The sequence below is a fragment of the Chionomys nivalis genome, chromosome 4 (genome assembly GCF_950005125.1).
Source record: "Chionomys nivalis chromosome 4, mChiNiv1.1, whole genome shotgun sequence".
Classification (NCBI taxonomy): Eukaryota; Metazoa; Chordata; class Mammalia; order Rodentia; family Cricetidae; genus Chionomys; species Chionomys nivalis.
The window spans coordinates 23,015,284-23,032,911 of record NC_080089.1 but is presented as its reverse complement, the minus strand read 5'-3'; the positions used below and the strand labels follow the sequence as shown (position 1 = coordinate 23,032,911).

Here is a 17,628-nt window from a genome sequence, read left to right as displayed (position 1 = left end):
CAGTGAGGGGATAGGGAACAGGCAGCATTCCTATGACCATACTCTTCAGAACCATTTATTTTTACAGACCTTACCTTGAGTCTTTTGAATGATATATTTAAAATTACCATAAGTATTGGCTTTTGCCCATTTTTAACTAATAGTGAACTATATATAAGTAACAAGAATGCCCACGGTTCTAGTTAAAACCAAGCAAGCAAAGACATGGCCGGTCAAGAGTGATCAATTGTTTCCCACACGTGCTTCCATATGAGCTGTTTGAAACAGGTTTAGGAATCATTTGAATGTTACCAACTACAGAATATTTTACTCTGGGGCAGGTGAGCTGGTTCCCATGGGTCAAGGGATTGCTGTACAGACATGAGAGCTTCAGTGAATGTTCCCAGCACCCCAAAGCTGGCTGTAGGAGCTCATGTAAGTAACCATAGCACTAGGGGAGAAGCCAGGCAGATCTTTGGAGCTTTCTCACCAGCCAGTGTAGGTGATACAGCTAGCCACATAGAAAAACACAGCATTGACCTCTGTCCTTCACACACGCACACACACATGTGCAACCACACACATGAACATCTAGTGTCACACACTAACATTTGACTTCAAATTTGTTTTTTCATGGGTCCCTATCAAACCATGGCGTGTTTACTTAGTATCTAGTCTCTTATGGGTCCATATGACCAAACTAAAAATTATTAAATATGAACAATTATCCAGCACTTGTCATCTGTTTGATTCGGGTCAGAGGATGAGTTACTAGTGGCTGTTACTAGTTGTTACACTACACTGAAGCTTTGCTGACTACCAAGTCTGGCTCAGCCTCTTAGCTTTCTGAGGTGTCTCCTCGACTGTGACTTCCTACCTAAAAGAGCATATTCTCTACACTTTTACACGGTCTTCTCTTCCCTTCTTCCTCACACCTACTTTGACCTGAATGGTCTAGTGTAATGTAATGTAAGCTTGCTGAGAACAGAACTTTCTGCCTGGCCTATCACTATAGCTTGAGAAACTAGCTCATTTGGGGGGATACAGAGCATGTTAGCTATAAAGGCTATCGATAAATACTTGCTCAACAAATGAAGGAGGCTGGCAAGTGGCCATTTATGTTTGTCCCTATGAATCCTCTCTACCATTCCTCATTTTTTCTGTGCTGTGCTCTGTCCTCTATGGGAGGCCACAGCTTCTTTCTATGCATGATTACCACCACCATGAGATTGAAGGGAATAGAGAATGGGGCAGGGAGGCCACAGGTACTTTCTGTGCATGGTTACCACCACCGTGAGATTGAAGGGAATAGAGAATGGGGCTGGTGCTTCAACCCTTCATATTGATCTGCAGTTGGTCGCCATAGGCCATCTCTCCTTTCAGAAAGTCTTCATTACAGGACTCTCTCTGTCCCCAGGTTTCAAGAGTTAATTCCTCACTGGCTTTATTGGGCCAGAGGAGGTAAGAGCTTATCTGTTCTTAGAGCAGGGTACTATGCTTCTCTATTTCTTTATAGCATATCCAGAACCTCTAAACTTGTCTCTTAAACACACTCCCATTGATTTGAGTGTGCCTAGACGCAAAATTATACAGGGAATAAGAAAGCTGCTGCTATTCTATCCTTTAGTGTTATACTCCCTGGCATGACCTCTGTCCATGGTGTAACTTAACATTCCATTGGCTAAACTTTTCACAATTTACTTCTGCTTCTTGGGATGTCAGAAAACACTGAGTCATCCACCATAATTTAGTGTTCTTATCAAGCATGGCAATCATCAACACACTGACCTTACCACCATCCAAAGAGTTCAAATCCTAAGTTTCCTCATCTCTCCCCCAATACACACACACACACACACACACACATTCTCTCTCTCTCTCTCTCTCTTTTCCCTTTGCCCCATCTTTCCCCCTTCTCTCAGCCCTTTCCTCTCTTCTTCTCTCTCCTCTCCCTTCTTTTTTCTGCCTCTGCTCTCTCTTCCTTTTCTCAACTTCACAACCCCTCCAGACTGTTAAAGGAAAACACTTTTTCTTTGCTCTGATGTTAGATAATAGATGAACTGGGGAGTAAGGAGACCAGCACTCTCTGCCTACTGATTTGTGCATCTGTGATACCTTTTCCACTGAACTTTTCAAAGTTCTTTCACCACTGATTATCAGAATATTGCATCCATTGCGCATGCTTAATAATTTGGGAAAGCCGGGTGGTGGTGGCGCAAGCCTTTAATCCCAGCACTTGGGAAGCAGAGGCAGAGGCAGAGGCAGGTAGATCTCTGTGAGTTCGAGGCCAGCCTGGTCTACAAGAGCTAGTTCCAGAACAGGCACCAAAAAGCTACAGAGAAACCCTGTCTCAAAAAACAAACAAACAAACAAACAAACAAACAACAACAACAACAAACAAACAAAGAAACAAACAAACAACACAATAATTTGGGAACACCCCAGCAGAAGATCAGCCCACATGTGGTCTGCATCAATGTCATTACATTTCTCTGAAACAATGGTGGTCATAACTGGAAATGACAATTATCATAGAGCTTATGGAGCCAGGATCACAGTCCAGATCAACTCAATTACACCCGCTAAAGGTGATGAGGTGGGACCAGGATGTCAATTATTTAAAATAAACACTCTTCTGCCCACGCAGACAGACTGGTGATTTTAACAATGCCATCAGGATGGAGATTTGCCTGTAAACAGCTTTTACACTCAGCCTTCCGTCACCGCAGAGATGGACAGCCACTGCTACCAGAGTAGGGTCTAAAAGGGAGCTTTCCTGTCATTGTCCTCTTCACACTCCACTGGAACACATCCTGGTCCACAGCATGAGCCACTCTTGGTGTCTGGCTCGCATGGGTCATGAGCCTTCTTAGCTCCTCCACACACCTACTTCTGGCCTCTCATCGCACCCAGCCCTGTCGACTGTAGGTTTCTCGCCTATCCCCTCCCGTAGCTCCCTCTGCCATCTGTCTGCCTCCACATTCGTCTTCTCCCTCTCTGTTTGACAGAGCCGTCCCTGTGCTAGCAGACTTACTTTTCTCCTCCTGTTAAATGGCAAAGTTTACGGAAAAATTTATAGTCATTTTTCCCTGTTCTGTAATTCATTAACATTACAGACCCATCTCCCTCACCCTCCACTCTATTGAAGCTGTTCATTCTAGAGTTTTCACCAGTCCTTATATCTCCTGACATCCTGGCAGCTTTCATTCCCCCAAGAGCCCACTCGGTCATTTTGTCTATTAGGATTATGACCTTGTGCCCCTCTGATCCTCGCCAACCCCTTACAGATGCATTTATCTCTTGGATGCCTGTGCTTGGTGTTGGCACTAAAGACTAAAATTGCCTGGTACCCTGTTCCCCTGACATTCTCTTGTCCTCTCCCCTTTCCATCTCCAACTCCAGTTCTAGCCCTGCTCTCCAGTTATACAGCTCTGACTCTATTATCATCGGCTCAAACTTTTCACCCAATCTAATTTCTTATCTTAACTCAAATGTCACCTCCTTCAAATAGCTCCTGAAAACCCCCATGCGCTTCTTGTCACTGCATCTCACAGCCCTGCAATTGCTCATTTGTTTGAACTGTCCAGCAACAGTGCAGGTCTGGTGTGTATGTGTGTGTGTGTGTGTGTGTGCATGTGCATAGGCGTGTGTGTGTGTGCATGAACATGTGTTTGTGTATGTGGGTGTGTTTGAGTACGGAACTATGTGAATATGAGTGAGTGTGTGAGGATTGTATGTATGCATGTGTATGTGAGTATGTGTGTGTTGTGTGAGTGTATGTGTGTGTGTGTGTGTATTTTGTTTAAACGTGAGCTGCACTGTCTTCCCAGCTCTGCAGATGTGATTCTAAGAGAAGTTCATAGGATTCCCTTGTAGTTCTTTGGAAACATATCAGCTTCTTAGTCACATGTCTCATGATTTGTTCTGAGTGTTCAGCGAAACCCGCACAGGTATACATTTCAACCATTCTAGGAGTCACCATGACACACAGCTGAAAGGCATAAACTGCTGAGGTCTCGGCTCCTGAGGGCAGAGCCCTTACCCACTATAGCCCAGAGTTCTGACACAGGACCGAGTACAGGCAAACACTTCAGTAAGCACCTACTACATTGTTTGTTTATCTATTCCCTCTTTTGATGGTTTCATTCTAATGGTACCTGTCAACTCCGTTCCAGCATGGGCTCCCTTTGGCCATTGTCCAGTGCATTTCCACACTCCTGCTTCCTTGCTACCTTTTAGATCTCATCCACTCAATGCCTTGTCCCCTTCAGCTCTTGCTGGAGTTCTCTTAGCAGGACATTTCTCAGAAGAGTTTCCTCTTCCCATGGCCTCCCTTCCTTATAGCTAGGACCTACTCCATGTCTTCTGGTCTGTATTCCCAATTCTTTTTTCTAGCTCCACTGCTTCCTTCCATCAATGCCCCTTATCTTTCCCATATCAAGCACAGAAGTCTTTTGCAGTCTTAGAGTAGAAAGGAGACCGCAGAGAATAAAGTAAAAGGACCAAACAAGATGTATCATAAAATGTCATCTTAATTTCAATTCAAATAAATCAACAAACATCTATCGGGTGTCCACTACATGTATTCTCTTAAGCTTGGAGAGTAGATGTGATTTGGATTCCATTTCTGACATCAAGTCACAGAGACAGGGGACACGGTCACAAGCAGATTCGTCATATGATGTAAGATGCACAGTCCTGGATAGTGACACCAAAAATACTGACTCAACACTGAGAGTCAAGTGGGGATTGAGGGACACTAGAGAAATAAGGCCACTGAGGTACTAGAAAGCAAGCAGAGGGCTGGCGACATGGTTCAGTGTGTACTTAGCACATGCAAGGCCCTGGGTTTGAAGACCAGCAGTGCAAAACAGCAACCAGTAGGGACTTGTGAGACCACAAACATTAGAAAGAGCTTACCACGCAGAGAGGTACAAGAATCAGACATTTGTGCGGACAAGATCAGGCAGCCCGGGAGCAGTGGTTGAATCGGTGTGCATGGGAAGAGGGAATGATCCTTGATTTGGGAGGTGAGTAGGCTGAGAAGGCAGAATGGTGATAGAGAGAGGAAGAGAGCCAGTCCTGGGCCAGAGAAGACACAACGCCCAGCAAAGAGAAAGCTTTGATGACTTACAACCTGCAGGATGACACTATCAGAGCTGTCTTCATTTCAGCACTGTGGCCAGAGGATCCTAGAAAGCAGGTAACTGACTGGAGCCCTTGTTTACCCTCTGTGGATCCATTTGTTTTTCAAGCTCATAAAAGACAGTTTTAAAGTACACATATGATTTAGTTTGTGAGATTTCATTTGGTTAAGTCTTTTTTTTTCTTCAGATTAGGAAACTGCCAACGTATCAAGGCTTAGTATTCCTGTATCCCCCAGGGACATCCATCAACTACAGGACACATAAAGGTGTTACGTGCAAGTTTACCCATCTGTTCAATAAGCCACTCCCTGTGATGTCTGGAACTAGGCTGCTTCTTGGCTCCACTCTCACCTGGATGCCGAAGGTCACAATACCCAACTACACCTCTTGAATTCACAGGAGACATCCAGTCAGCCACAGAAACGTTCCAGATCTAGCATCAGAGCAGAGTGGATGTAGGGGAGGAACCAGAGACAGCCGTGAGTTGTGGAGTCAAACAAGGAAGAAAAGAAATCACTGGAACAGTGGTAAGGAATGTAAAGCTGCCTTTCCCAGCACCTCTCCCAGCTGGCAAACCTACTGGCACATGTACAGTGACAACCATTGTCTGCCATAAGGTAGGTGGTAGATAGCCTGCTGAGGATGGCAATGTCAGATCGAAGAGACAATACCCTAACACATTTACGGACTCAGAGGGTCCTAAGAAACAGCTAGCAGGAATCAAGTGACTAATGCTAATAAAGTCCCTGCTGGCACTCTGCCTGGGCAGCCCACTAGAGCTGATCCTGTTGTTGGGTCCGCAGGTGAGTCAGCCCTGAGGGGATAAGAGCATTCTGATGTCGTGCTGAAGATCTCCTCCAGGTAGTGATGGTGAGGGAAAGCAAGCAAGCTGACCACCCTATCTACCACCCAGGCCCGGAACCAGGGCTATGAGGTGGCGCACCCGAACATCCACGGAATCTATGAACTGTTGGAGCAGGTGAAGGGGACAAACCTACAGATCCAAAACAGCAGGATCTCCACGACACAGGAAACAACAGGATATCCAAGAAGCACCACAGTGAGAGCCCATTATGGGTGGAGTAGAAGAAACCAGAGCTCTCCAGCCAGACCAATGACTGACTCCAGGCAATGGACACTTGCAGGGAAAGACGAACGGACTAAAGGGTGAACTGTGTCTCAATGGCCACACTACAGCTCCCATGACAAGACTGTTCTTTCATCTTTGGTTTTGCTTTGTTTCTTTGTTTTGCTTGGTTTTGGGTTTTTCTTTTAAATTTGGTTTTGTTTGGTGGGCAAATCTGTTAAATTTTCTTTTAAATTTGTTTCTTACAAGGTTACAGGGTGGATAAGTGGGACTGGAATGCATGATGTGAAATCCACAAAGAATCAATAAATGTGTGTGTGTGTGTGTGTGTGTGTGTGTGTATAAAATCAGAGCCAGCTGTATTCACCCTCATGCTTTAATTCTCTTGGTCCTCTATGTTCTTACAATGATATCACTTAACTTTGAAACCCAGATATCCCATTTTCTTCTTCAATTTCTATAAAAATTTTAACTGTTCTAAGTCTCGATATCTTTATCAATAAAACATGGTGGAGTTCATAGTGTTACCATGTCCTTTTCATGGGCATGAGATAAGATAAAATATAACCTAAAATTCTAGTACCCTCAGCACAGGGAAATACTTAGAAAATAACAGAATCGGCCGGGCGGTGGTGGCGCACGCCTTTAATCCCAGCACTCGGGAGGCAGAGGCAGGTGGATCTCTGTGAGTTCGAGACAAGCCTGGTCTACAAGAGCTAGTTCCAGGACAGGCTCCAAAACCACAGAGAAACCCTGTCTCGAAAAACTGAGAAAATAACAGAATCTAAAAATAGTTGTTACTAAACATGTAAGCATGCCCTGTAGCTCGTAGCAGTTCCCAGGCTGACTTGTAATTCCAGCCATCCTTTTTGGCATAGGTAGAGGCATGCCAGCAGTAGGGACAGTGTTAAAATCCAGGTGGACCTTTACAATGTCACTTGTTCACTCTGTTTCTTGCCTCATTTGTTTCTTATTTCTTTAGCTCTCAAGTTTTTCACACGAGAAAACACTTTTTTCTGCCTTAGTAGCCTTAAGTGCTATCATGAGTCAGGGAACCTGGAAGCTGAAAACAAGTAAACTGGATTTTCCCAGTCTTCAGTATTCTAGATGGATTTGAGTAAAACTCTAGGAGAGATGCATCAAGTCCTGTAAGTCTATTTTTCAATGGGCCTACTGACAATCTGTGAAAATCTGTGGTATGTGTGCATGCCTCTGTGTGTGTGCGCATGTGCAGCATTGTCTGCTCATGGAGTTACACTTCACAGAGATGACTCCACTAATTTTGAAAGGTAAATGGAACCTTTCAGGTGACAAGCAAGCCTGCCTCTATCTTAGACTTGAAAGCCTCCTTACAGTAAACACAAGCTAGATTAATTCCTATTTATAATTCAAGTTGTTTCCCAAGGGTTTGGATTTGCCCCACCTGTAACTAACTTCAAATGGTTCTGTACTACCTGTTCCAGGAAATGGTAACCTTTCGTCTCAAAGGTTATTATGGTTACCTGTTGTTATGACCAACTTGTTATGAGTACCTACAGCCATGTCTTTGTTTCAGAAGGTTATTATGATCAATTTGTTATGTTTATGTTCTGCTACTGTAACCCCACCTATTTGCCCACCAAATTCCCTTTTGGACACCCCTACTCCTGAACCATAAAAGCCCTCATCTTATCTGTGTCTAATGCTGATCTCTTGAGCCCCACCTTTAGGAAAAGATAGCCCATGAACACAAATTAAAGGGAAAAAAACTTGCTTTGATTTAGTGGGTTTTTTTTTAAGTTAATTTGGCCGTAAGCTGGATTAGTGGTCTTTCTCCTCAAATCTGTGGAATTAACAATGAGACCATATTCCTTTTCTATCACTGAAGTGATTTGAGATTCAGAGATTCAGTCCCTAAAAATAGAAGTGTTGGCATGAAAAGTGTCGTCCTCAGAAGCAACGTGTGCACTGAAACGATGCTAAGGACAGCCCTGGGCCAGGAGGAGAGGGTTCATATACCCTGTATATAATAAGATTTAAACCAAAGCACCACACCAGCTAATACAATGAATAGAACCCTGCTGAGCCCTTTGTTACACAAGGATGGATAGGTGCTTGCCTCTAACTATTTTATTCATTTTCCTGGAAGATTTAAGGGAAGGAAAAGTCAAAGGAAGGAGGCCAAGATTACTAATGATGCCTACATGGCTAAAAATGCCCAAACCTAAACAAGTATCTTTCTCATATTTGACCAAGTATAGGAGCCTTAGTTTAGATTGAGACACTTGTATCACCTCCCATTTGCCTCGGCTATACTATAATGTGAGCTGTTCTTAGCGGGCCAATACATCCCTAAGAAAAGAAGCACCGAGAGTGGACATGAAACTCTGATGTAAAAGTTACACTTGGATTTTCAAAGTTGAGAGCAAAACTGAGTGTATATCAAGGGTAGAGAAAAGACAAGATCTCTTTCTGAATCAGTATCACCCAGGAGTTGAATCACTAGCATATCCGTCACCCTACTGCAACAAGACCGCCTAACAAAGCATTCAATTAACTCAATGGCTTCAACTAGTACTGCAGGGAAAAGTCACCTGCCTGGGGCCTGTGCACTGCAAACACACACTCAAGGCAAATCTTGGCCATTCTTTGAACTAGTCTGCCTCTCCTATATTTTACTAATGAAGACATTCCGAAGCCAGCAATGGCATAAAGTGCCTTCTTACTGAAGCTTAGAGTTAAGGTTGTTATGACTACCTGACATTACAAAACTTTAGGGCTTTTTAATTCTTGGCAAATCTGGCCCTTTACACTGAAAAGTTCCCGAGCAGTTGAGCTTAAATGACACATATTCAGTCTTGTCACCTTCAACTCTAAATTGCTACCGACTGTCACTGACTCTACATATGTGAAATGGGCACTCTTTAGGATGCTCCACATACTTATCACTAATAGTCACACCTTCATAAGGTGAAATACAATAATATCCCCTTCTCTTCATTATCTCAATCCAAGACAACATCCGTTTTATACCACAACTCATTCAATAGCCCTTCCTCAGCCACCTGTGTTAAATATGGGCTCCCTCCACTCTAGTTCTATGCACTAAACTTTGTAAAACAAACTTTCTTAGACACCTCCCCACTCACTTCCACTTTCCCTAAAATAAAAGCTCAGTTCCGTTCCAGGGTCTGGAAAACTTATATATTCCAGTCTCCTCCCCACCCGTTCTCATCTGTGCTCCCCTCTCTTTGAACATCAGATCAGTTCAGAACTGAGTCCTTCCCACTGTGAGAAATCCTGGGTTGGCAGGTTTGTTTGTCTTCTTTTGCTGCTTTGTGGCTATTCATCCTGTCTCTAGTGCACAGACCTTGTCTGGCCTCCTTCAGTCCTTCAGTGTTAGGCTAAAGCACTGTCTTTATTAGAATGCTTTCCTGTTTACTGTCCAAGTAAGTTATCCACGCTTTTTCCATTTGCTCTCTACAGCTCTGTGCTGTCTGTCTCTCTCTTCACACTCAACTATCATTTGTAAGTGTTTATTATAAGTTATGGCTTTTGTCTTCTTCAGCACAAGAGAGCTGCACTTCAATGACAAGAAACTCATCACTTATACTCATCAAAGTGCCCACAGCATCAAGCACGACGCCCAGTGCTTAACCACTTTGCAGCATTTTCGGATGAAGAGAGACATATATTTACATATATCAAATGAGCTAATTAATGGGGACAAGGAGCTAATGAGCACTGCTGTAGGAATCTGTCTTCTCCAAGGGAATGAGTCACTCTCCTGGGGTTTATTCAAATATCTATAATAACTGGTCACATTTCTCCTGAAGACCTTAGATGACTGAGATGGTCCTGAAGCTCCTTCATTCCACACATGATCTAAGCTAATTGTGACTGTCCATGTCCTAAGCACATCCAGCTGTTCGCTTGAAGTCGGGAAGATTTTGCAACAGTGGAAATCCTTAAATTGGTAAAATGTGCATGTCATGAAGCATTTGTCTTAAGTGCTGTCTCCTCTGCCCCACGGGAAGCTCCTGTGTTTTATCAAGTTGCAAGCCAGTTGGATCACCAACAGGCTTTCCTTAGGGTCAAGGAGGAATGTGACTTGTTCACGCTGGCCTCTACCTGTCCCTTTCCATTGTTATCCTGGCCATGGCAGTGGCCTCCTGTAAGATGGATCTTCCAGGGCTTTCTTACCTGCACAGCTCTGCTGAGGCTCCCAGTGGACTTTGATGCCCTCTCTCTGGCAGGCACGGGTGTATGCCAGAAACGACTCACAATAGCAGTTTTTATGAACTGGACATTCACACATATCTGTCACACAAGACCTACGGGTCACAAGAGAGAGAAAATATCACTTTAATTTGTCAAATTATCGAACACGTGAAATAATAGCTGTAAAAACAGGTTGGGCAGATATGTAAAAATTAGTATAAAAATTCAGTAGGCAATCTTGGTACTTAACATCTCTGAACTGTGAATCATGGTGATAAACATTTTGGTACTGAACACTCATCTCTTTGAGAGGATTATCCGGAAGAACTTGTTGCCTTGCCAACAATGTTCTAATATTCCCAATGTTCAAAGAAGTAGCCACCGCCTGTATTTGGTGACTGAGGACTTGGCATATGGCTGGAGCCACTGAGCAACTGAATATCTGATTCGACTTTATCACTATAGTTGTAAACAGCCACTGAACCTAGAGACTACCCTAGAGACAGGGCAGGTTGTGGGGCACAGACATCATCAACATGCTGCCATTTGTCACTGTAATAATGCAAGAACGGTTGGTTCTACTATAACAAAGCCAAGAACACTGAGTAATTTGACAAAAGCATGAAAATCCATGGCTTAGCATTCCCTCTTGCAAGGTCTTACATCCCAGTCTCATCGGCACGAGGCAGGATAACACATCCCCAAGAAAGCAAGCATTTGTGATGCTTAGTTAGGTCGAGCAAGGAAGAGGATTGAAGATGAAATGTGAAAATGAATGACCAAGATATCAATAAAGCTGAAATGTGTTTAAAGGCAAACAAGCTCTTAAACATCTCAACTAGACAGACATAATAATGAATTTGCATCAGGATAGACTATAACAGATTACAAAATGCTTTGGCAGATTGTCTGTCACAGAATAATAAACAAGGCCCACTGAGTAGAGCTCCAGCATTCTAAGTGAAGGTTTGTTTTACTCCAGTAAACAGATGTGCTCAAATTCATACTCATAAGCAGGGAAAGAACAAATCAAAGTCTGCTTCCTGACTTTGAGCATGCTCTCCTTGTTATATCATGCTAAAATCCTTGCCTCTATAGGCAAATGAACCAGTCAACAATTTTGAGTTGACGTTTATGTAAGAGAACTCCAAGATTAATAAAATTAAGCTAATCTTAATTATTTCAGGTCTTTGTTCAGCAAGTTCATTTCTTGCTGAAGCAATTTCAAGGCTGAATGAATAAAAATAATCAAGATTTTAATGATACATATGAACCTGAAAAGTGCTTGGACCATGGTCATCCAGAGTCAACATACAGATGAGACATAGGGCAGAAACAAGAAGAGCCTTTTGCATATCACTGATGGCTGTTGCATTAGATGCACAGGCCACAACTGAGAAATGAAGCTATCTCCTTTCTATAGTGATCAAAGCTGCATTTCTTCATACTTTAATCCAGCTTGACTACAGCAATCCTGTGGAATCATATTCCAGCGAATGTATCCAGGTTCTGAGTGCACATGTCTTTGTTCAAATGGTACATCTAGATTTCCAAAGAAAAGCCAGATTGATCTTATTCTTAGAGTATCTACTCCATGTTGCCTATGCATCCTCAAGGACCTTGTTTCCTTTCATGTTTCAGAGTTCATTCCAGAAAAGGCTACATTTATCAACTTCACACTCCGACTTTACAACCAGCCTTGCTGGCAATTCTACCTCTATTATCATTCCTGCTTTAGGCCTTTCCCCTGTACGCACACCTCACTGGCAGGGACCAGGTAGAATGACATCTCACGGACCTGGTAAATGATGGAGTTATGTGGAAATGGCATGGGTCAAATAAAGATTCATATTTTTCAGCAGGGAAATTGTACACCTAAAAGAGTAGTCGTGATCCATGTGAACAGAGACTTCAGATACAAGGATTTTTCAGAACAATGGACTCTGAGAAAAGAGGCAATAACCTACACTGTCCACAACAGGGACCCATTTAAACAAACTCTGGTGGCAGTCCAATGAAATGCTCTACAATCATTACACTGTTTTGGGAATATTAAAATTATGGAAAATATTCAGGGTAGATTAACAGGGGGCAAGCAGTATAAGATTTGATACTGTATAATCACAGAAAAAAAATAAATTAAAACAGATATGCCTAAGTGTTCATAATGGTCCTCTTGGGATGGAGAAATTATAGCTCTCATTATTTTTTTTAACTCTTTACAATTAATGCATCTTATGACTAAAAAAAAAATCAAAAGCAGCATGCATTTGTATTTAAATCACGATTTAGGAACTAGAGTTGGAAGAGAAGGTAAGCAATCAGAGAAGTTCACAGTGTTCAACCTATTATTGGTCTTAGTTTTTAAATAATTCCACTAAAATATTTCTAGTCTATATTGCAACTGCCGGTAGACTTTGCGTAGATTCACTTTGTATCACCCTCAACTTCTCTCCTGATACTATGAACTTGACATCCAGACAGTTGGAACAGATAGCCAAATAATTATACATACTTTTGCTGATTACAAAGAAATTTATGACCAGAAAACTAAAAGCATATTGAAATGCACTTTAAATCATCTTCAGGAGGGGAATGACTGTTGCTCAATTGTTCCATTCATGTTTAACACACATAATAATTCAGTACAAGGAAAATGTAGTTTATGACATGTGGCACTGAGCTGATAGGCATTTCTGGGTGGTTACTATCATTTCTTTAATTGATATACATCAATATCATGTATATACATATATGTGTGTGTGTGTATATATATATATATATCCATGTTATATCTTAACTAGCAAGACTTTAATAAATTTTAGTGTTGCTGTGATTTATAGATTTTATAGTTCTGATTTTACAACATTCCCTTGTCATGATTGCTTTCTAATAAATGAAGAGTTTGTCAAGAGACTCGGCTGTCATTGTGCCAGCAGAGAGACCGACTGCCTACACTGAGCTTTACCAGAAAGGCTCTGACAGTTGAACTACCGGACCATTCTTCAGGTTTTCTCTGTAAAGGACTTAGCAACAACAGGGATGTGGAGGACAGAGAGAGGGGAAAGATGCCAAAGTTTCTAGAAAAAGAGAAAACAAATTCGTGTAGTACTTCTAAACTCTTAAGGGGAGATTTAAGCTCCCCTGCTCTGGCTTCTCTCCTAGAGGAAATAGACTAAAAATAAACGTTGGGTCTGTCAACATCCCAGCCAGTAGAGGAGGAACCAGCCAAAGACCAGGCATCCTCAGGAGGCCCCTTGCCCTTGGTCTGACAAGATAGGGTCTTGGAGGGTCACTGCTCTGAGATTAAAAGCACTCCAGGCCAGAATCCCAGATGTTGTTCCTGGGATGAGGAAGCCCCCAGTGCCAGCTGGCTTCCAGCTCGAACACAATCATCAATGGGATAGAGCCTTGAGTTAATCTTGAAGATGCAATCATCTAGGTTCCAGAAACTGCCAGCTGCATTTATCAGTCCTGACTAAAACCTTCCTTTCTAGATGAAGTGTCTACCACAGACCCTTGGGAAGCTCAATACCCAAGTGACCTTAAAACCTGTTCAAATGAGCAGATAAATAAGAGTTTTGCTGTTGCTCATCCTCTGCTAAATGCCATGCCTTGCTAGTCTGTCTTTTGTCGAGGGACATTTGTGTGCTTACTGGTCTCTGACTTACAATATGAAAATGGAAATACCCTGAATGGACCAAAGACAATACAAAAGGTAACTTTCGGTGAGTGAACTCCTCCCCTGTTTCAGAACTTTCTGATTTCCATGGTGGACAGCTCTTCTTGAAGGGGTCTCTACGAATTGATTACAGCAGCATATTAATCCCGCCAAAGCTAGTTTCTTCATCTTAACTTAGGTTGCTAAATGGGTATTTTCTTAAGGCCTGGCTATGAAGTAAACTTCAAGCCATGTTGACACCACCATCCTCTCTAGCAAGCAGCAGCTCTAGATTGGAGATTCCAGTTGTCATGGTGAAGGGGTTACACCCATCACAATCTCAGTAGTGGTTGTTGAAGCCTCAGACCTTGTGTGTCTAACTTCTGTCTTATTATCTGCTGTCAAGTACAGTCTGCTCAGCTTCAGATGATCCTTCAGCAGTCTGATTCCATGGATTTTTGTTTCTTTGATCATCCTCCAAGGCCTGCTAAGTACCAAGAGTGGTACTTATTAAACCCTTCAATGCCCATGTTAACCAGAAGCAGTTCAGATGAACTTGACTTCCAACTCCTAAAGGATTCTGAGTTTCCGTTCTTAATGGGAATGGTTAGATACCCAGTTTGATTTAGCAGGATTTAAAGCCATTAGGGCTTCACCCCCTTTCATAGTTAATAATTTGTAACAATCAAAGACTGCAACTATAGGACTTGAAATACTACTCAAAAAAATATCCCTGACCCAGAAGTTCACTAACAGATAACCCTATAAGCCTTATAAGAATACTATCTAGCTGGAGGTTTCTTAAAGAACAAAGACTCCCCATGTAAGACTCAATTCAAATGGACCTGTCAATCAATTTCACAAAAAAAAAAACACCCCCCAAAAGTTGTTTACTTTGAGTGTGGATCAGCATGATGGTCCTTTGGACACTGTCTACTCTCACTCCCTGAGAGTGCTCTCTTTACTCTGCAATAATCTTCTACACTAACACACACACACACATACACACACATACATATCTATACAAACATATGCACATTTATATACATATTATATTTATGAAACAAATATAACAACAAAGGAATTGGGCCTCAATCATTGTCTTTACAATGTACTTTGCATTCATTACATTCATCATTTGTAGTGTATATAGAAGTAGTTTTTTTCTGATTCATCAACTTGGCTCCTGGTATGTTCCTGCAGGTTCTGTGTGCATGGTTCACATAGTCGATCAGCATAGCAAAATGGCGAGAGGGCGCCAAGAGTGCATATTGGCACAGGCCATCTCATGTGTACTTATGGGGGGGGGGCAGTTGTAGTTCAATGTCTCCTTGAAAACATGTTTTAACATTTCAACTCATTGTCAACAGCAGATCTGAACCCTATAATCAGATCTCTCTCTGAAGTCGAATTTATTCCAATTTCTTGTCAGGAAAGCCAGCAACTTCACTACTCGCTCCAGTAAAGCTGGAAAGTGGTAATAGCTGGCTACAGATGGCTAACTAAATAGCATAAGCAAATCATAGAGAAATAAAGTTTCAAACCACTTGTACAGCCTTACTAGCACACATGGCTGGTGACCACTACAATGGACAATTTAGAACCTTTTATAAACATAGGGGTTCTTGTTGACAGAGGTTTCTGTCCCACCTGGTTTTGCAGTCATTTAGTACCAAAGAAATACTCAGAGATCTACATTAATTATAAACTGATTGACCTAGTAGCACAGGCTTCTTATTAATTCTTATAACATATATTAACTCATAACTCTTGTCTGTGTTAGCCACATGGCTTGGTACCTTTTTTGGCGAGGCAGTCACATCTTGCTTCCTCTGTGTCTAGGTCACGACTACAAACTGAAACTTCCCTCCTCCCAGAATTCTCATTGCCCCACCTCTACTTCCTTCCCGGTTGCTCCGCCTATACTTTCTGCCTGGATACTAGCCAATCAGCATTTATTTAAAATACAAGTGAAAGGGTACAGACCATTGTCCCACAGCAGGTTCTCTTGGGTAGTGCTATGTAGAACTCAGCTCCATTACAACACGAAGTTACCCAATGTAATCATAGAAAGATTCCTAATTGTAGTTAGATTAGAATCAAGGTCACTCCTGCCTTTTGACTGGTACCTCAAATGGAAGCTCAGTCTAATGATTAGAAGCAGAAGGGACACAAGTTCAAGGCCAACCTGGGCTACTTAGAGGGATCCTCTCTTTAAAACAACAAAAAGGAAAGTGTATTTCTTGGTATCAAATCAGAATCCCTGGAAATCTAGAGTTTGACCTTCTTTTCTTGCTCATTTACATTCACCAGATCACAGAGAACATCCCATAAACCCTGGCCCTCTTCCCACCTTGCTAGTCTGCTTCATTTGTTTGTCTGATGGTGTCAGTGCTTTCAAACTCATTTCAAATTCCTCTCATGTTCTCCTTGACTAGCCCAGGGGAGAAAGATAGCCACACCCTCCTGAGCTCCGGGCTCATGGCACCTGCGGTGTTTGAACTTACATAAGTTCTTTTTCTCTCAGGGATGAGGAATGTGTCCAGATCTTCTACACCCAGCCAACATCTTAAACATGTAGGTTGGTAAATGCCCAGAAAAGCATAAAGCACAGATGAAAGAGGTGTGACCACCTTGCACAACTCACAAGGCTCAGCACTTGTCTCACAGACCATGGCTAAACATGGGGGGGGGGGCAAATGCACTCACAGCGTTGAGAACCTGCCTCACAGACAATGGTTACACATGGGGAGGGTGGCACTCACATGGCTGAGCTCCTGCCTCACAGACAATGGTTACACACAGGGGGTGGCACTCATATGGCTGAGCACCTGCCTCACAGACAATGGTTACACACGGGGGGGGGGGGGCGCTCACAGGGTTAAGCACTTGCCTCACAAACCATGGTTACACAATCACCTGAAATAAGCTGCTTCTGTGGGAATCCTTTCTGCTCTTGTTTTCATTTGGAGCTTCTTACACCCCTGTCCTGTCTCCTTGGTGATTTTTTTTTAATTTAATGATTGTTGGAAAACAGGACTTAATGAGATAATCACGCTTTAATATATTTCCAGAAAAGCACATGCTCATTATGGTAAGAATAACCTATAGCTTTTTATGTTATTAAAAAGCTTCTTGTACTGCGAAAATAAATATGGCTGTGCTTCCTAGCAACAGCAAAGCCAAGATGTTCCCTCTCTGCCTTCGCTGGTGTGAAGGCCACTTGTGATGCACGGAGGTGAGTGTCTCTGCTTCCAGACCAAGTGATGAAAGGGGAGAAGGATTAACCTTTGGGAATCTCTGACTGCTTCCAGGAGCACAGGAGTCGAGCCAGCAGAGTAAAATCAAGACAGCAGCCAAACACAGAGAAGTGCTTTCTCCTCCGCCACCAGAGAGGGACTTTGGCTGGTCTGCATCTGTCAAGCATAGGTCACCTTTCTGGAGGTGAAGGGTTAATGGACGACACCTAACAGCAGCGTGAGAACAAGAGCACAGCACTGGACCATGGCTGGTCTAGTTACTCATGTCTGTGAAGTTCTCAGAAACCGGTGAAA

The 17,628-nt window shown here is 42.6% G+C and overlaps 1 protein-coding gene across 2 annotated transcripts in view; it reads right to left on the bottom strand.

The window, feature by feature from the left end:
* The window catches only part of Bmper (BMP binding endothelial regulator), a 254,315-nt gene that overhangs the window by 1,470 nt on the left and 235,217 nt on the right, over positions 1-17,628 (bottom strand). For both annotated transcript variants that reach the window (XM_057767220.1, XM_057767219.1), the window contains one exon: positions 10,396-10,526. In XM_057767220.1, the coding sequence (XP_057623203.1) occupies positions 10,396-10,526 (131 nt within the window). The remainder of the gene's footprint in view (positions 1-10,395; positions 10,527-17,628) is intronic.